General features: G+C 44.4%; 1 protein-coding gene across 1 annotated transcript in view; it reads left to right on the top strand.

Annotated features, from left to right (window-relative positions):
• The first annotated feature begins 2,950 nt into the window (after nucleotides 1–2,950).
• Nucleotides 2,951–13,539, top strand: part of LOC115090906 (E3 ubiquitin/ISG15 ligase TRIM25-like) — a 40,959-nt gene continuing 30,370 nt past the window's right edge. The window contains exons 1-2 of the mRNA XM_029600572.1: nucleotides 2,951–3,317; nucleotides 10,315–11,014. Of these exons, the coding sequence (XP_029456432.1) occupies nucleotides 10,418–11,014 (597 nt within the window). The 5' untranslated portion in view covers nucleotides 2,951–3,317; nucleotides 10,315–10,417. The remainder of the gene's footprint in view (nucleotides 3,318–10,314; nucleotides 11,015–13,539) is intronic.

Genomic DNA, 13,539 nt, shown 5'->3' with positions numbered 1-13,539 from the left:
ACTCTTTCTGTGCAGCCCAGCATCCTTATGGCCTTCGCCATCATCTTGTCACATTGCTTCTCCACTTTCAGATCATCTCCACTTTCAGATCACTGATGTGAAGGACCAGGTCTCTTTCCTGGTCCTTCACATCAGTCTTTCGCTCTCTATCACATAGTTGCTCCTTTAGATTTCTGTACCCCAAATGCATGATTCTGCACTTGTCGGCATTGACTCCCAGTTGCCAAGCCATCAACCACTCCTCAAGCTTTCTTCAATCACTTTTCATGTTCTCTACTCCTTCAGATGTGTTCACTCTGTTGCAGATCTTAGTGTCATCTGCAAAAAGACAAACTTTTCCTTCTGTCCCTTATTCTATGTTACTGACAAAGATATTGAACAGAACTGGCCCCAGAAATGATCCTTGAGACACTCCACTTATTACTCTTCTTTCCTCAGCGCAGGTTCCATTTACCATCACTCGTTGTCGTCTGTCAGTCAAACAGTTTGTAATCCATTCCACCACCTTGGGACCCATTCCCAGGCTTTTCATTTTGTTCACGAGCCTCCTATGTGGGACAGTGTTAAAAATTTGCTGAAATGCAGGTCAGACCAAGGGTCCATCAAGCCCAGCACCCTGTTTCCAACAGAGGCCAAACCAGGCCACAAGAACCTGGCAATTACCCAAACACTAAGAAGATCCCATGCTACTGATGCAGTGGCTATTCCCTAAGTAAACTTGATAAATAGCAGTTAATTGACTTCTCCAAGACCTTATCCAAACCTTTTTGGAACCCAGCTACACTAACTGCACTAACCATGTCCTCTGGCAACAAATTCCAGAGCTTAATTGTGCGTTGAGTGAAAAAGAATTTTCTCCAATTAGTCTTAAATGTGCTACTTGCTAACTTCATGGAATGCCCCCTAGTCTTTCTATTGTCCGAAAGTGTAAATAACCGATTCACATCTACTCGTTCAAGACCTCTCATGATCTTAAAGACCTCTATCATATCCCCCCCTCAGCCATCTCTTCTCCAAGCTGAACAGCCCTAACCTCTTCACACCCTTTCCTCATAGGGGAGCTGTTCCATCCCCTTTATCATTTTGGTTGCCCTTCTCTGTACCTTCTCCATAGCAACTATATCTTTTTGAGATGAGGCGACCAGAATTGTACACAGTATTCAAGGTGCGTGTACACAGTTCTTCAGCAACGTTTCCATTAATTTTCTCACCACCGTGGTATGGCTAACCAGCCTCTAGTTTCCTTATTCTCCTTATTGTAATATAATGAAAAGGGAGGTTCCATGCAGAACTAATGGAGCCTATTTTCTGGGCTATGTGCACACACATGAATTAAAAAAAAACAGCCCTGTCAGGTCCTGCAAATTTGGTGCAACACATACATGTATCTCAGTGATCTCAGAAGCCTTTTTTCCTTCCAAATGTAGACTAAACATTTATGACGTGATATCTTTGATGAGTGGCGGTATATAAAACATTATAAATAAATAAATTATAAATAAAATTTATCTGCTTTTTAACCTTAAGCCTGTTGGTTCATCTTCAGCTTCATTAACTAATTTTAATAATTGACTGTTGACCTGTATGTTTGTCTTGATTAGACTGTAAGCTCTACTGAGCAGGGAATCTCTCTTGTGTGGTGGTGTTTGTGTGCTATAGAAATGTTAAGTTGTAGTAGTAGTAGTAGTAGTAGTAGTAGTAGTATGTTCAGAACTTTGGCCAGAATCTGTTGTTAGTGATGAAATTCTGCAGCTATTTTGCCTGTAAGTCTGCATTTATCAATGCAGTATTGCACAAATTATTTTCTTATACATTTAGGGGTAGATATTCAAAAGCCATTTAGACAGATAACTGAAAATGTATTCGTCTAAATGGCTTAGCTGCGATATTCGATGACTTATCTGGCTAACTTCTAACTGGATAACTCTTTATCCGGCTAGAATGTAGTCAGATGTGTCATTCCTGGGGCGGGTGGTAGGTGTTCCAGGGAGGAGCGGAGTCAGCCGGTTAGGATAACCGGATAACTCCAGTAACCAGCTAACTAGCCATGCTGCAGGCAGGTCTAAAGTTAACTGGCTACACATATCTGGCTAACTTTCAAGATAGCTGAATATGTTCGATGATGCTACCACGCCGCTGAGTATCCTGGTTAAGGTAGCCAGATAGGTGTAACTGGCTAACTTATCTAGCTGCTTAGCGGCTGAATATGAACCCCATATTTTTAGGCTTTTTTCGCTAATGACCCTTTCTTAGAAACTTGGTAGGGAAAATAACATCTTCAATGTGTTCTGTCATAATCTAGGTCCTCGTTTACTAAGCATTTTCCCCATAGACACATAATGGGAGAAAAGCCTTAGTAAATCAGATCTTTAATTTGTTAAAACTGGAATTTCACATATGCTGGTCAGGGAGATTCTCTTGGCCCTGCTTTTCATAACAGGAAAAGAGGAATCCAAACAGCAGAATTCATTAGTCAAAGGAGACCACAGGGCTGAGAAAATTCTGGAAAATATTCCATGCAAAGTTGTGAATTCTTATGAAAGAATACTGTTTCCTACCCAACCCAAACATTCATCACTTTCCTCATGCTCTCCCTCCCTAAAGTTTCTTTGCATCATTATGTTACAATGAGAGATTTTCAGAATATCCCCTTTTTCACCTCCAGATCTTTCAGCTTTCAAATGTTGTCGTCTGCTGCCTCCCTCTTCACTAAATTGGCGGCAGTAGAAGAAATTAGAATAGCCTTTTGTTAGGGAGGGGCATGTTCCTTCTATTGGATGCTTCCTCTCCTTCAGTGACATCTGGCTCACTGTGACGCTGGTCATCATACCAGAGGGAATATTGAATGACTGTGACATCATCGTGTTGCCATAGAGACCGACAGCATCATTCCTAGACTGGTCCCAGCTGCAGGCTCCCAACTTAACCCCTGTTCTTCTGTCCTGTAAGCCATGTGTACCCGCAATCACTACCAGCTTTCATTTTCACATATGCAATACAAACTTGGAGTTTTTCATTTGCTTAACCTGATGAGCCCCCAGGAAAGCTGTGAAACTAGGAGCCTGAATTTGGGATCAGGACACGAGTCAGGTCCTTGCATTCAGCAGGTGTTGGAGGTGAAGGCTGTTTACAAATTACATCATAAATCTCTGGTGACATAAGGCACTTTTGACTTGAGCACTTCCTGGTTGGGAGTGATTTGTCCACTTTTAAAGCCAGCTGCCCACGTTCCCAATGATAAGTAAATTGTTCCAGGTTTTGCAGAAGTCAAGTTTTTGTTACTCAGCTGCAGCACTGAGTGGCCTGGAGCATCAGCGGTGAGTAATTATAAAATGGCCTTTATAAGCACAGAGGTGTAATTGGTTGAGAATGAGTTATCTGAGTATGGGTAATAATGACCCAGAAACCCACTTTCAGCACCTCCTAACTCATGGAAAGTTTGAAAAGATGATCATTGTATAGTAATTTTATAATTGCAATTAGACACTGAGGAGTAAGGTCACTGGTAATGAAACAATAAATACCCCTGAAGGATTTGAGTACTTATTTAGACCACATCTGTAGCATAGGTAGCTCCAGGACAAAAAAAGATGTCTTCTGCTATGTCCGTTTGTCTGTGTCCACTGCCCACCAGGGAGGACTGGCAGAAGAAGAAAATATATTCAGTCACTTCTATTTGTTCTTTCTCTGGGCAAAATGTGGTAGCCCTGCTTTCTGAGTAAGAACGATTAGTGTCTGAACAACAGGTGCCTTTGCCCGCTCAGCTCTGAGGCCATTACATGGCTACGTGGCTAGCCCCAACACAGGCTTGCAAACAAGCTGATTCACAATTTGGCAAACCCTGAGGGGGTGATGGGCAGTCGATTAGTTTTCTGGAGCAAGCGTCCTGTTCAGTACAGTATGCAACATGTGACAGGGCAGTCGACTTTGTAAGGGACTGTGAACAAGAGGTTGACATTGAATCAGCTTTCAGATCCCTTCCTATCTTCCCAGAATCTTTCAGATTGCTGGAATCTAAGATCCAGGGCTTTGATAAGCACATGCCAATGAGGTGTTCAATTTCTTGCGCTTATTTTGAGGCATTCAGTACATTTGTGTACTGAGTGACAGAGCAACTGGCAGGAGCAAGGCAGATGACCTACTGCTTAGATAATCTTTTGTTCGTCAGGCCTCCTCAGTCAGGGATCTGCCAGAGAGTTTGGCATTCCACTTGCTGAGGGCAAGACAGAAGGTCCTATCCAGAGGCTGGTAATTTGGGGCATTGAGTTGGATTCAATTGCAATGGTGTCATGGTTGCCAGTAGACATGGTCTAGAAGGTATCGGCGGCAGTGCATCAAAAGATATCTTAGGCAGGCCTAGACCCTCTTAGATCTGCTAAATTTTGCATACAGGGTCATACCAGTGAGTAGGGCATTCATTAGGAGACTAGCAAAAGCAACGGCCGGGATAAATAAGAAACACCATTTTATAAGGTTAGGAAAAGAGTTAATAGAAAAATTGAGGGTATGGCTGGAATTCCTCAATCACTAACAGGATCTCATTGTGGCAAGTGCCTGAACTCTTGGACAGGGATTTAGAATTATTTTCAAAAGCCTCGGGAGGGGGGTGGGGGTGGGGAGGAGTTTCAGTGTCTTCTTGCAAGGTCAAGGCTGTGCAGAGCCCTAGCCTGAGTGCTGGCACAACACGAGTATCACAAAGAACATCACCTTCCTTGAATTGTTCCCCATCCCAATGGCATTAGTTGTTGGGTTGTTGTGGACGTGGATCCTTGGACTAGGTGGCATTGGCACAGCCTGCGGGGTGGAGCCCTGCAGGTCCCTACCGTCGGCCGGCAGAATCGGATGAGGCAGAGATTGTGTTTCAAACCTGAAGCTATCCCACTCAACTTTAATTCCAGAAACGCACACTCAGCAAAAGACTCTTCTGAATGACTGGATAAAAACTACCTTTATTTGTAGGATTAAAATATCCGATGTACTAACCCAAGCCCATAAGGGCAGAGAGGCAGAATGAAGTGCTTCCATCATGCAGCAGAAGGTCAGAGGCTAGCCGAGAGTACAGAACCCAGAACAGACCTGAAAACACAGAGGAAAGGACTTATTAATATAAAATTATTTTTATATGTGAAGAATGCCGAGCTTTGTAGAACGGGGATTTAAGAATTTCAATGCTAATGACTTTCAGTTGTCCACTAAATTACTTTGACAATATCTCTCAATCTGCTAAGAAACAATGATACCGCTCAACCTGCTGAGTCACGACCTGTAAGCACTAAACTGCTTGCACTGCCCCCTTTGGCTGTCTGCCCAGCTGAGGCTTTACACCCACCTGAAAAATGTAGTAAAATGTATTTAGTTGCATATATACAGGAGCAGTTTATTGCATGTACTAGCATCGATCTCAGGATAGCAAAACAGTTGATAAGATAGTGGTGGCTAGAGTCAGAAGGATTCAAAGGGGGCCTCAGACTGGGATGGCAATTACTCTCGAACAGAACTGTTTGCAGTTCTGGTTGTCACATTCAAAAAAGATATAGTTGCATTGGAAAAGGTACAGAGAAGGGAGACCAAAATGATAAAGGGAATGGAATAACTTCCCTATGAGGAAAAGTTAAAGAAGTTAGGGCTGTTCAGCTTGGAGAAGAGTCAGCTGAGGGGGGATATGATAGAAATTTATAAAATCATGAAAGGAATAGAATGGGTAAATGTAAATTGGTTATTTAATCTTTCAAAAAAATAAAAGACTAGGGGACACGCCATGAAGTTAGAAAATAGCACATTCAAAACAAATCAGAAAAAATTATTTTACACTCGGTGCTCAATAAAGTTCTGGAATTCATTACCAGAGAATGTGGCAGTTAGTGTAGCTGGGTTTTAAAAAGGTTTGGATAAGTTCCTGGAGGAGAAGTCCATAAACTGTTATTAACCAAGTAGACTTAAAGGTGAATTTAAATGCCTGATGCGTGCATCAGTTACGTAATACGCAAATATGTCAGGCCAGCGCATGCTGAGTGGATTTTAAATGCCACTGGGATAAACACATACATGCCACTGCGGGCACAAATAAAAAGTTTCCAAAAGGGGGTGGGGTGTGGGTGAAGTCTGGGCAGGGCATGGGCATTCACCATGAAATTTGCACGTAAATACTTATGTGTACTGGCGCACACTAGGGTCCCCTGCCACTTAATTTTACTTCTGCTATGGATGACACGTAAGTACTAAAACAAAAACTTCTAGGTAGATCAGCAGGGTTTTAAAGGTTGGGGCTAAAGGGAGAAGGGATTCTATTAAACTGGGGGGGTGGGTTAGAAGACGTATCCCTTAACTGGGCGAACTGGGAAAACTGGCAATGGCGTCAGCGCACATGGCTTTTAAAATTCCCCCACTTATGTGGTAGAAGCAGCATTTGCACGCATGGGTGCGAGTCCACTTAAAATTATGAGCACATGTGCGCGTGGTCAGGTTATTTTATAACGTGTGCATATACATGCGTATGTTAGAAAATGACCGCATCCCTGGGTGAGGGCAGACAAATGTGCGCACATGTGTGCCGTGCACTGGTTTAAAAGTTACCATTTTAGGGAACAGCCGCTACTTATCACTGCACGACAGCAGTGTGGGATCTATTTACTGTATGGGATCTTGACAGGTACTTGTGTCTTGGATTGGCCATTGTTGGAAACAGAATTCTGGGCTTGATGAACCCTTCGGTCTGACCCAGTATGCAAAGTCTAATGTTCAAGCATTGGGTACAATCACTTTGCTCCTATTGGTCATCCTATAAGAACATAAGATATGCCATACTGGGTCAGACCGTAGATCCATCGTGCCCAGTAACCTGTTTCCAACCGTGATCAATCCAGGGATAAGCAGTGGATTTCCCAAGCCCACCTTAATAATGGTTTATGGACTTTTCGTCCAAGAACTTGTCCAGACCTTTTATAAATCCAGCTGGATTAGCAGCTTTCACCACATCGTCCAGCAACCAATTCCAGAGTTTACTTATGCATTGAGGAAAAAAATATTTTCTCCTATTTCAATTAAATGTATCAACCAGTAACTTCATTGAATGTCCCCTAGTTTTTTGTACTTTTTGAAAGACAACAAAGTTTAAGCACAGCCCCCCACCCCTCCCCCCAGCCAATTTTGAAAATCCTTTGGTTTCTTCCCTCCACCCACTGCCCCCAAGCTGACCCAAGCCCCAACCTTATTCCAGGGCAAGAAGAAGGTCTTCAGGTGCAGGAGCAGTACCCAATCACTCCTGTCCCACCGGCCACAACATTCAAGACAGCAAAGGCTGAGCCACCGCTACTCCAGTCCTTACCTTGGTGGCCGCTATGCACACACACTGGATGAAAACAACACATAAAGGGATGCCCGGGCACCCGTATATGCACATATATGGGTGCGAGCACACAGCAGGCCTGGATTTTATATCGTCCACACAAGTGTGCGGACATTACTTAAAATACGCCAAGAGCACCTATGTGTGCTCATAATTTTAAGCACTTACACAAGTACATTTTCAAAGGGCTACGTGCGTAAATTCCGGGGTTTACGTGCGTGGCTGGGCCTTGCGTGCATCGCACAAACCCTGGTATGCGCAGAAGTGCCGGCCAAGGGAAAAGGGGGAGCCTGGGGTTGTGGTCTGGGCGGGCCGGGACAGCACGCGCCGGCACGCGCCAGCACGCGCAGATTACTTCTGCTCCGGAGGAGCAGTAAGTATTAAAATAAAAAAATGAAGGATAGTTAGGGTAGATTTAGGGGGGCGGGGAAGAGGGAGGAAGGATAGAGTTAGGTGTAGGAAAGTTCCCTCCCAGTCCGCTCCTTAATTGGTGCGGACTGGGAGGGAACTGGGGGAGGCTCGATTGCGTCACCGTGTATTGCTTTGTAAAATTCATCCCTTGCGAGCACAAGTCATGGGCCGCCCGCACATGCGCGTGGCCATTGGATTGTATAACAAGCGCGCGCGGCAGCGCGCGCTTGTTATAAAATTGGCGCGTCCATGTGTGCATGCAGGGGAACTGCGCGCACATCGACGCACACGGGCTCTTTTAAAATCGACCTCCTTTTTGCATATTTTCCTTAAGACCTGTCAGCTTTTACACCTACAAGTGAGCACAATTTTATAACAAGCGCGCGGCAGCGCACGCTTGTTATAAAATTGGCGCGTCCATGTGTGCGTGCAGGGGAACTGCGCGCACATCGACGCGCACGAGCTCTTTTAAAATCGACCTCCTTTTTGCATATTTTCCTTAAGACCTGTCAGCTTTTACACCTACAAGTGAGCACAATTTTAAAACAAGCGCGTGTGAAGGACGTTCCTAGTTTTACCAATTTCTCCACCTTTTTGCCTAGTCTGTCTCTAGGTCATCCAGACGCCTCTGCTTCTTCAGCCTGCACACTCCCCCCAGTTTACCCAGACCCCTCATCCTGTCCTTTTTTCACTTTTACAATGTTTACGATCACTTACACCTGATATTGAGCAGGAGTAAATATACGCAGGTAAAAGATTGGAACGCGGTTTTACAATAGCAAGTTACACGCGTACGTGTTGGCCCCTCCCTGGAACGCCCGTGATCTGCCTCTTTTTTCTATGTGCAAAGTTACTCACGGTCTCTGGGTTACATGCGTAAGAAGCAGGTTTTCAAATGCGGTTTGCTTGCAGGGGTGCTCTTGCGCGCGCGCGTGTGCGCGCGCAATGGGGCAGATTTTAAGAGCCCTGCTCACCTAAATCCGCCCAAATCCCGGCGGATTTAGGCGAGCAGGGCCCTGCGCGCCGGTGAGCCTATTTTACATAGGCTCACCGGCGCGCGCAGACCCCGGGACTCGCGTAAGTCCTGGGGTTCTCCGAGGGGGGGCGTGTCGGGGGCGTGTCGGGGGCAGGCCCGGTCGTCGCGGCGTGCCGGGGGCGTGCCGGGAGCGTTTCGGGGGCGGGCCCGGGGGCATGGCCGCGCCCTCCGGACCTGCCCCAGGTCGCGTCCCGGTAAGGGGGGAGCTTAGACAGGGCCGGGCGGGTGGGTTAGGTAGGGGAAGGGAGGGGAAGGTGAGGGGAGGGCAAAAGGAAGTTCCCTCCGAGGCCGCTCCGATTTCGGAGGGAGCGGGGGTAGGCTGCGCGGCTCGGCGCGCGCCGGCTATACAGAATTGATAGCCTTGCGCGCGCCGATCCAGGATTTTAGTAGATACGCGCGGCTCCGCGCGTATCTACTAAAATCCAGCGTACTTTTGCTTGCGCCTGATGCGCCAGCAAAAGTACGCCTATTCGCGTTTTTTGAAAATCTACCCCAATGTGTTTTTTTTTTTGCGCATGCAGCTTTTCAAAATCTATCTACCCCTAAATGCACACAATGCATGCTCTTCCTTCCAGCACGTGCACAGTGGATGCTGGAACAAATAACAGTAAACTACCTTTTGGGATAGGGATAAAATGGATGTTTTCTGGGTGGAAGAGAAACCCCTTTAAACTAATAATTTTAGGGTCCTACATGCTAAGCACTTTTCTCATTGACATAGAGGCATTGGTGGTCAGTAAACGTTTACTGCGTGGTCGTGTGATCTCATCTGACCAGTCACTAAACTGCCAACTTGTAAGTGAGATTTTGTGACTCTCCGTGCTGTAAGAAGATAATTTTGACTTTTGAGAGATGATGTCACTAAAGTCAATGATGTGGCTATGATTCTAACTGGTGCTATTACAAGAGGTGAGCAAGAACGGCCAAGCCGGAGGCTGCCATGCCATCCTTTTCAGTCATTCGGTGAATCTGCAAGCACACGAGCTCAAAAGGGAAGGGGGGGGTGGTGGGTTTGCACTGAAAGCAACCCTTGCCTGGGGCGCAGTGTCGTCCAGCAACTGCTTTTATTTTTACTGTTTTCCTTCATGCTAAAAGAAAGCTAAAACTTATGCTTGGATTTTATAACAAACTGCTAAATTTAGCTATAACGAGAGGGGAAAAAAAATCTCTTTTTATTTTGGTCCTTGGATTTTATGATGGGGCCTGTGACATTTGTCTCAGAGCAGGGCTTCCCAAATCTGTCCCGGGGACCCCGTAGCCAGTCGGGTTTTCAAGAGTTCCACAATGAATATGCATGAGATAAATTTGCATATTGTGGAGAACAAATTTATCTCATGTATATTCATTGTGGATATCCTGAAAACCTGACTGGCTATGGGGTCCCCGGGACAGGTTTCGGAAGCCCTGCCTTAGTGCTTCGTGGTTCTGAGCAGAAAAAGTCTTGAGAGGCTCAGACTGAGAAAATCAAAATTTAAGGAGAGAACGAAAAGCTTACGTTTTCTGTCTTCCGTTATTTTTGCAGAATCTGCTCAAAGAAATCCAGCTGTTCACCATTTGCTATGCTCTGACCCCAAGCTTTCCACCTCTGATTGCAAGTCTTCCTCTTCTGTTCTGCCCGGGCAGCCATGGGAAACACCTACTCGTATTGCCTAGAAGAGAATATTTTGTGTGCAATATGCCTGGAGGTGTTCAGGAATCCTGTCACAATAAGCTGCGGGCACACCTTTTGTATTGAGTGCCTTCGGGTTTACTGGGACTATCAAGCTGACTACGCACTGACGCCCTGCTGTCCACAGTGCCGGGAACTCCATACCACACGGCCACGCCTCTGTAAAAACACCGTCCTGGCAGACATAGTGGAACGTCTAATGCAGTATAAAGAGGGAACGGCTGGCCTAGCGCTACCCGATCTGGCAGGGCCGGGTGACATACCCTGCGATGTCTGCATCACCACCAAGCAGAAAGCGATCAAGTTCTGCCTGCAGTGCAGGGCCTCGTTCTGCGAACCCCATCTTGGACCCCACTACGAGAATCCAATTTTCAAAGGCCACAGGTTACTGGAGGCAACGGATGACTTCCAGGTCACCTTGTGTCAGAAGCACAACAGAATGCAGGAACTGTTCTGCAGGAAGGATGGACTGTGCATCTGCTATGCCTGTGCCCTGCAGGACCACCGGGACCATGAGATTGTACCACTGGAAGAGGAAAGAATGGAGAAAGAGGTAAGTGATTAGTCAGGCCCACAAACCCTTCCAGTTACAGAGCAAAGGAACAAAAAAAAAAAAGTGTTCTCTTGGGCCGGCTTGGTGGCTAGTGGTCACGCTGCAACACCACCATGCACAAGACCTGGTCTTGACCCTTAGGTCAAGACTCTGCTCCTATGCATTCATAATTCAGTACATTTTAAGATAATTCAATTATGAATGTGTTGAATTCTGAATGTATATGAAAGATGTACAAATGGATGGTAGCTACAGTTGAAGCCTTGACAATTGTGCTACTGCTCATATATTTCAAAATTATGCTGATTCAACCCTTTTATGTCCATAGCTTTAATGAAAAGTTTCTGTTGGTCCCCGGTGTCACAGGAATGTCTGTTGCAGGGTGGATGAGACTATAAAATATTTGAAAAAAGGGGGGGGAGGGGAGAAGTTTACGGGAACAGTTAACGGGGTGTTCTGTTGTTCTGTGGTTCTGTTAGGTGTGGATGAGTTCAAAGGCCTCACGGGGAACTGCTGGGAAACGGGGTCTGTTTGGCCTGGCTGAATAGCCCAGAATGAGGGTTTTCTCATGAACCTTTACTAGTCCTCAGAGTTACCCTAACTCATGTTTTGCTGATTGTTTCTAAATCTCTCTTTTAATTCACAGTAGCCAGAAGCCTCGGATAATAGGGGGATTTACCGGGGATTTTGTTGTCTTCTGTAATTGGGGTCGATTTCATGTAAAGGCTGTACACCTGTGAATCATTGTATGTTCTGTTTTCTGTTCTTTAAAACTCAATAAAAACAAGTTACAAAAAAAAAAAAAATATTTGACATTTTTAGTTTGCTGGGTGGATGAGACTATAAAATATTTGACATTTTTAGTTTGCTGTACCAGCTGTAAAGCAGTGATAATTGATGGAGAATTTTCCTTGTAGGGGGTTTTATAGTTTTTATAGAAACTGTGCAGTTGTTTGTGTAACTTTGATACTGGCAAAGACAAATATTTTATAGTCTCATCCACCCTGCAACAGACATTGCCGTGACACCGGGGACGGACAGAAACATTTCATCAAAGCTATGGACATAAAAGGGTTGAATCAGGATAATTTTGAAATAAATGAGCAGTAGCAAAGTTACACAAACAACTGCACAGTTTCTATAAAAACTATAAAACCCCCTACAAGGAAAATTCTCCATCAATTATCACTGCTTTACAGCTGGTACAGCAAACTAAAAATGTCAAGTTTTATGCAATCATCTTCCTTTGTAAAATGAAGTTGAGAAATACAGGTACTAGGAGACAAGAACCCTGCCAGCTACATCAGGAGTGCAGTACATTGCTGCTGACGTACTGACTCAATGACCTAAAGACCGTGCTGGGCACACCTATGTGGGAGGCCTGGGATCAGCTTGGTCTAACAGGTTCCAGGGGTGGCGGCAGAGAGGTGGAAGGAAGAGGGAAGGGTAGGCAAATCCAGCCATCGCACAACTGTGACACTTATGAATGGGACTCAGGATGCACAGATACCAGAGTCCAAACGGAACCATGGTCTTTGCAAATAAAGGCTCATGGCACCTTCTAGCTCCAGCTTGGGGGGGGGGGGGGTGGTGCTTCTAATTGAACTGAAAACTCAAAGGAGCAGGGGCTTTCAGTCTAAAAACAAATCCTGCTGATCTAAGATTGCTGTAATTCAAAAATAAAGTCTGACATTAAAATCAGTAGCTGAATAAAACAAAAAAAATAAACCTGAAGAACATAACTGAAGTTAAAATCAAAATTTCTGTGGTTCAAAGGCAGTGCTGTACGATGCTATGTAAGAGATCTGGGTTCAATTGAACTGGAAGCCCAAAAGTGCAAGAGAAAGCTGTCAAGCCAAAATAAAAACAAAAGCAAACATTGGAAAACAGGGAGCACCTGTTTATTTCCTCTGGAAAGTGTTGAAGAAATATAAGTTTACTGAAACACTTTTCCAGTGAACCAAGCTTTTGCTTATGGGTTCATGTTGGGGTTTGGTATAAATACTGTGATAGACTCTCCCTGGCATTTCTTAGCAGCCTATTAGGTATAAAACTAAATGAAGGATAAAAATAATCTAAATAATCTAAATCACAATCAAAATGTACAAAACAAAAGGAGAAATAAATTAAATACTTCAATAACAATATTTTAATCAAATTACATAGGTGTTTACAAATTATTACAAAATGTATTAATCGCTAGATGCTACCACATTCAAATCTTACTCAAAATATCACAAACATTCACACCATTCATACAATACATTCCATACTACATATGCTCCATACTACATGCACATAAAAACTAACATATCTCAAAAGAATTTTATATATAACAAAAATTGTATGACAAAGAATATCTGGCTATTCATTCAATGTGAGTATCGCTGTCACACAGGACCTAATAAAATGATGTAGTAAATCTGCAAACAGCTTCCTCCTTATAACATCAAAATCGCCTTCTTACAGTAACAGATTCTTTAATTTTCTTGGATTCGCATTTTATGAGGATTCACATTTTATAA

The sequence above is a fragment of the Rhinatrema bivittatum genome, chromosome 4 (assembly GCF_901001135.1).
Source record: "Rhinatrema bivittatum chromosome 4, aRhiBiv1.1, whole genome shotgun sequence".
NCBI lineage: Eukaryota > Metazoa > Chordata > Amphibia > Gymnophiona > Rhinatrematidae > Rhinatrema > Rhinatrema bivittatum.
Note: the sequence above shows the minus strand (reverse complement) of the source record. Positions and strands in the feature narration are given on the sequence as shown.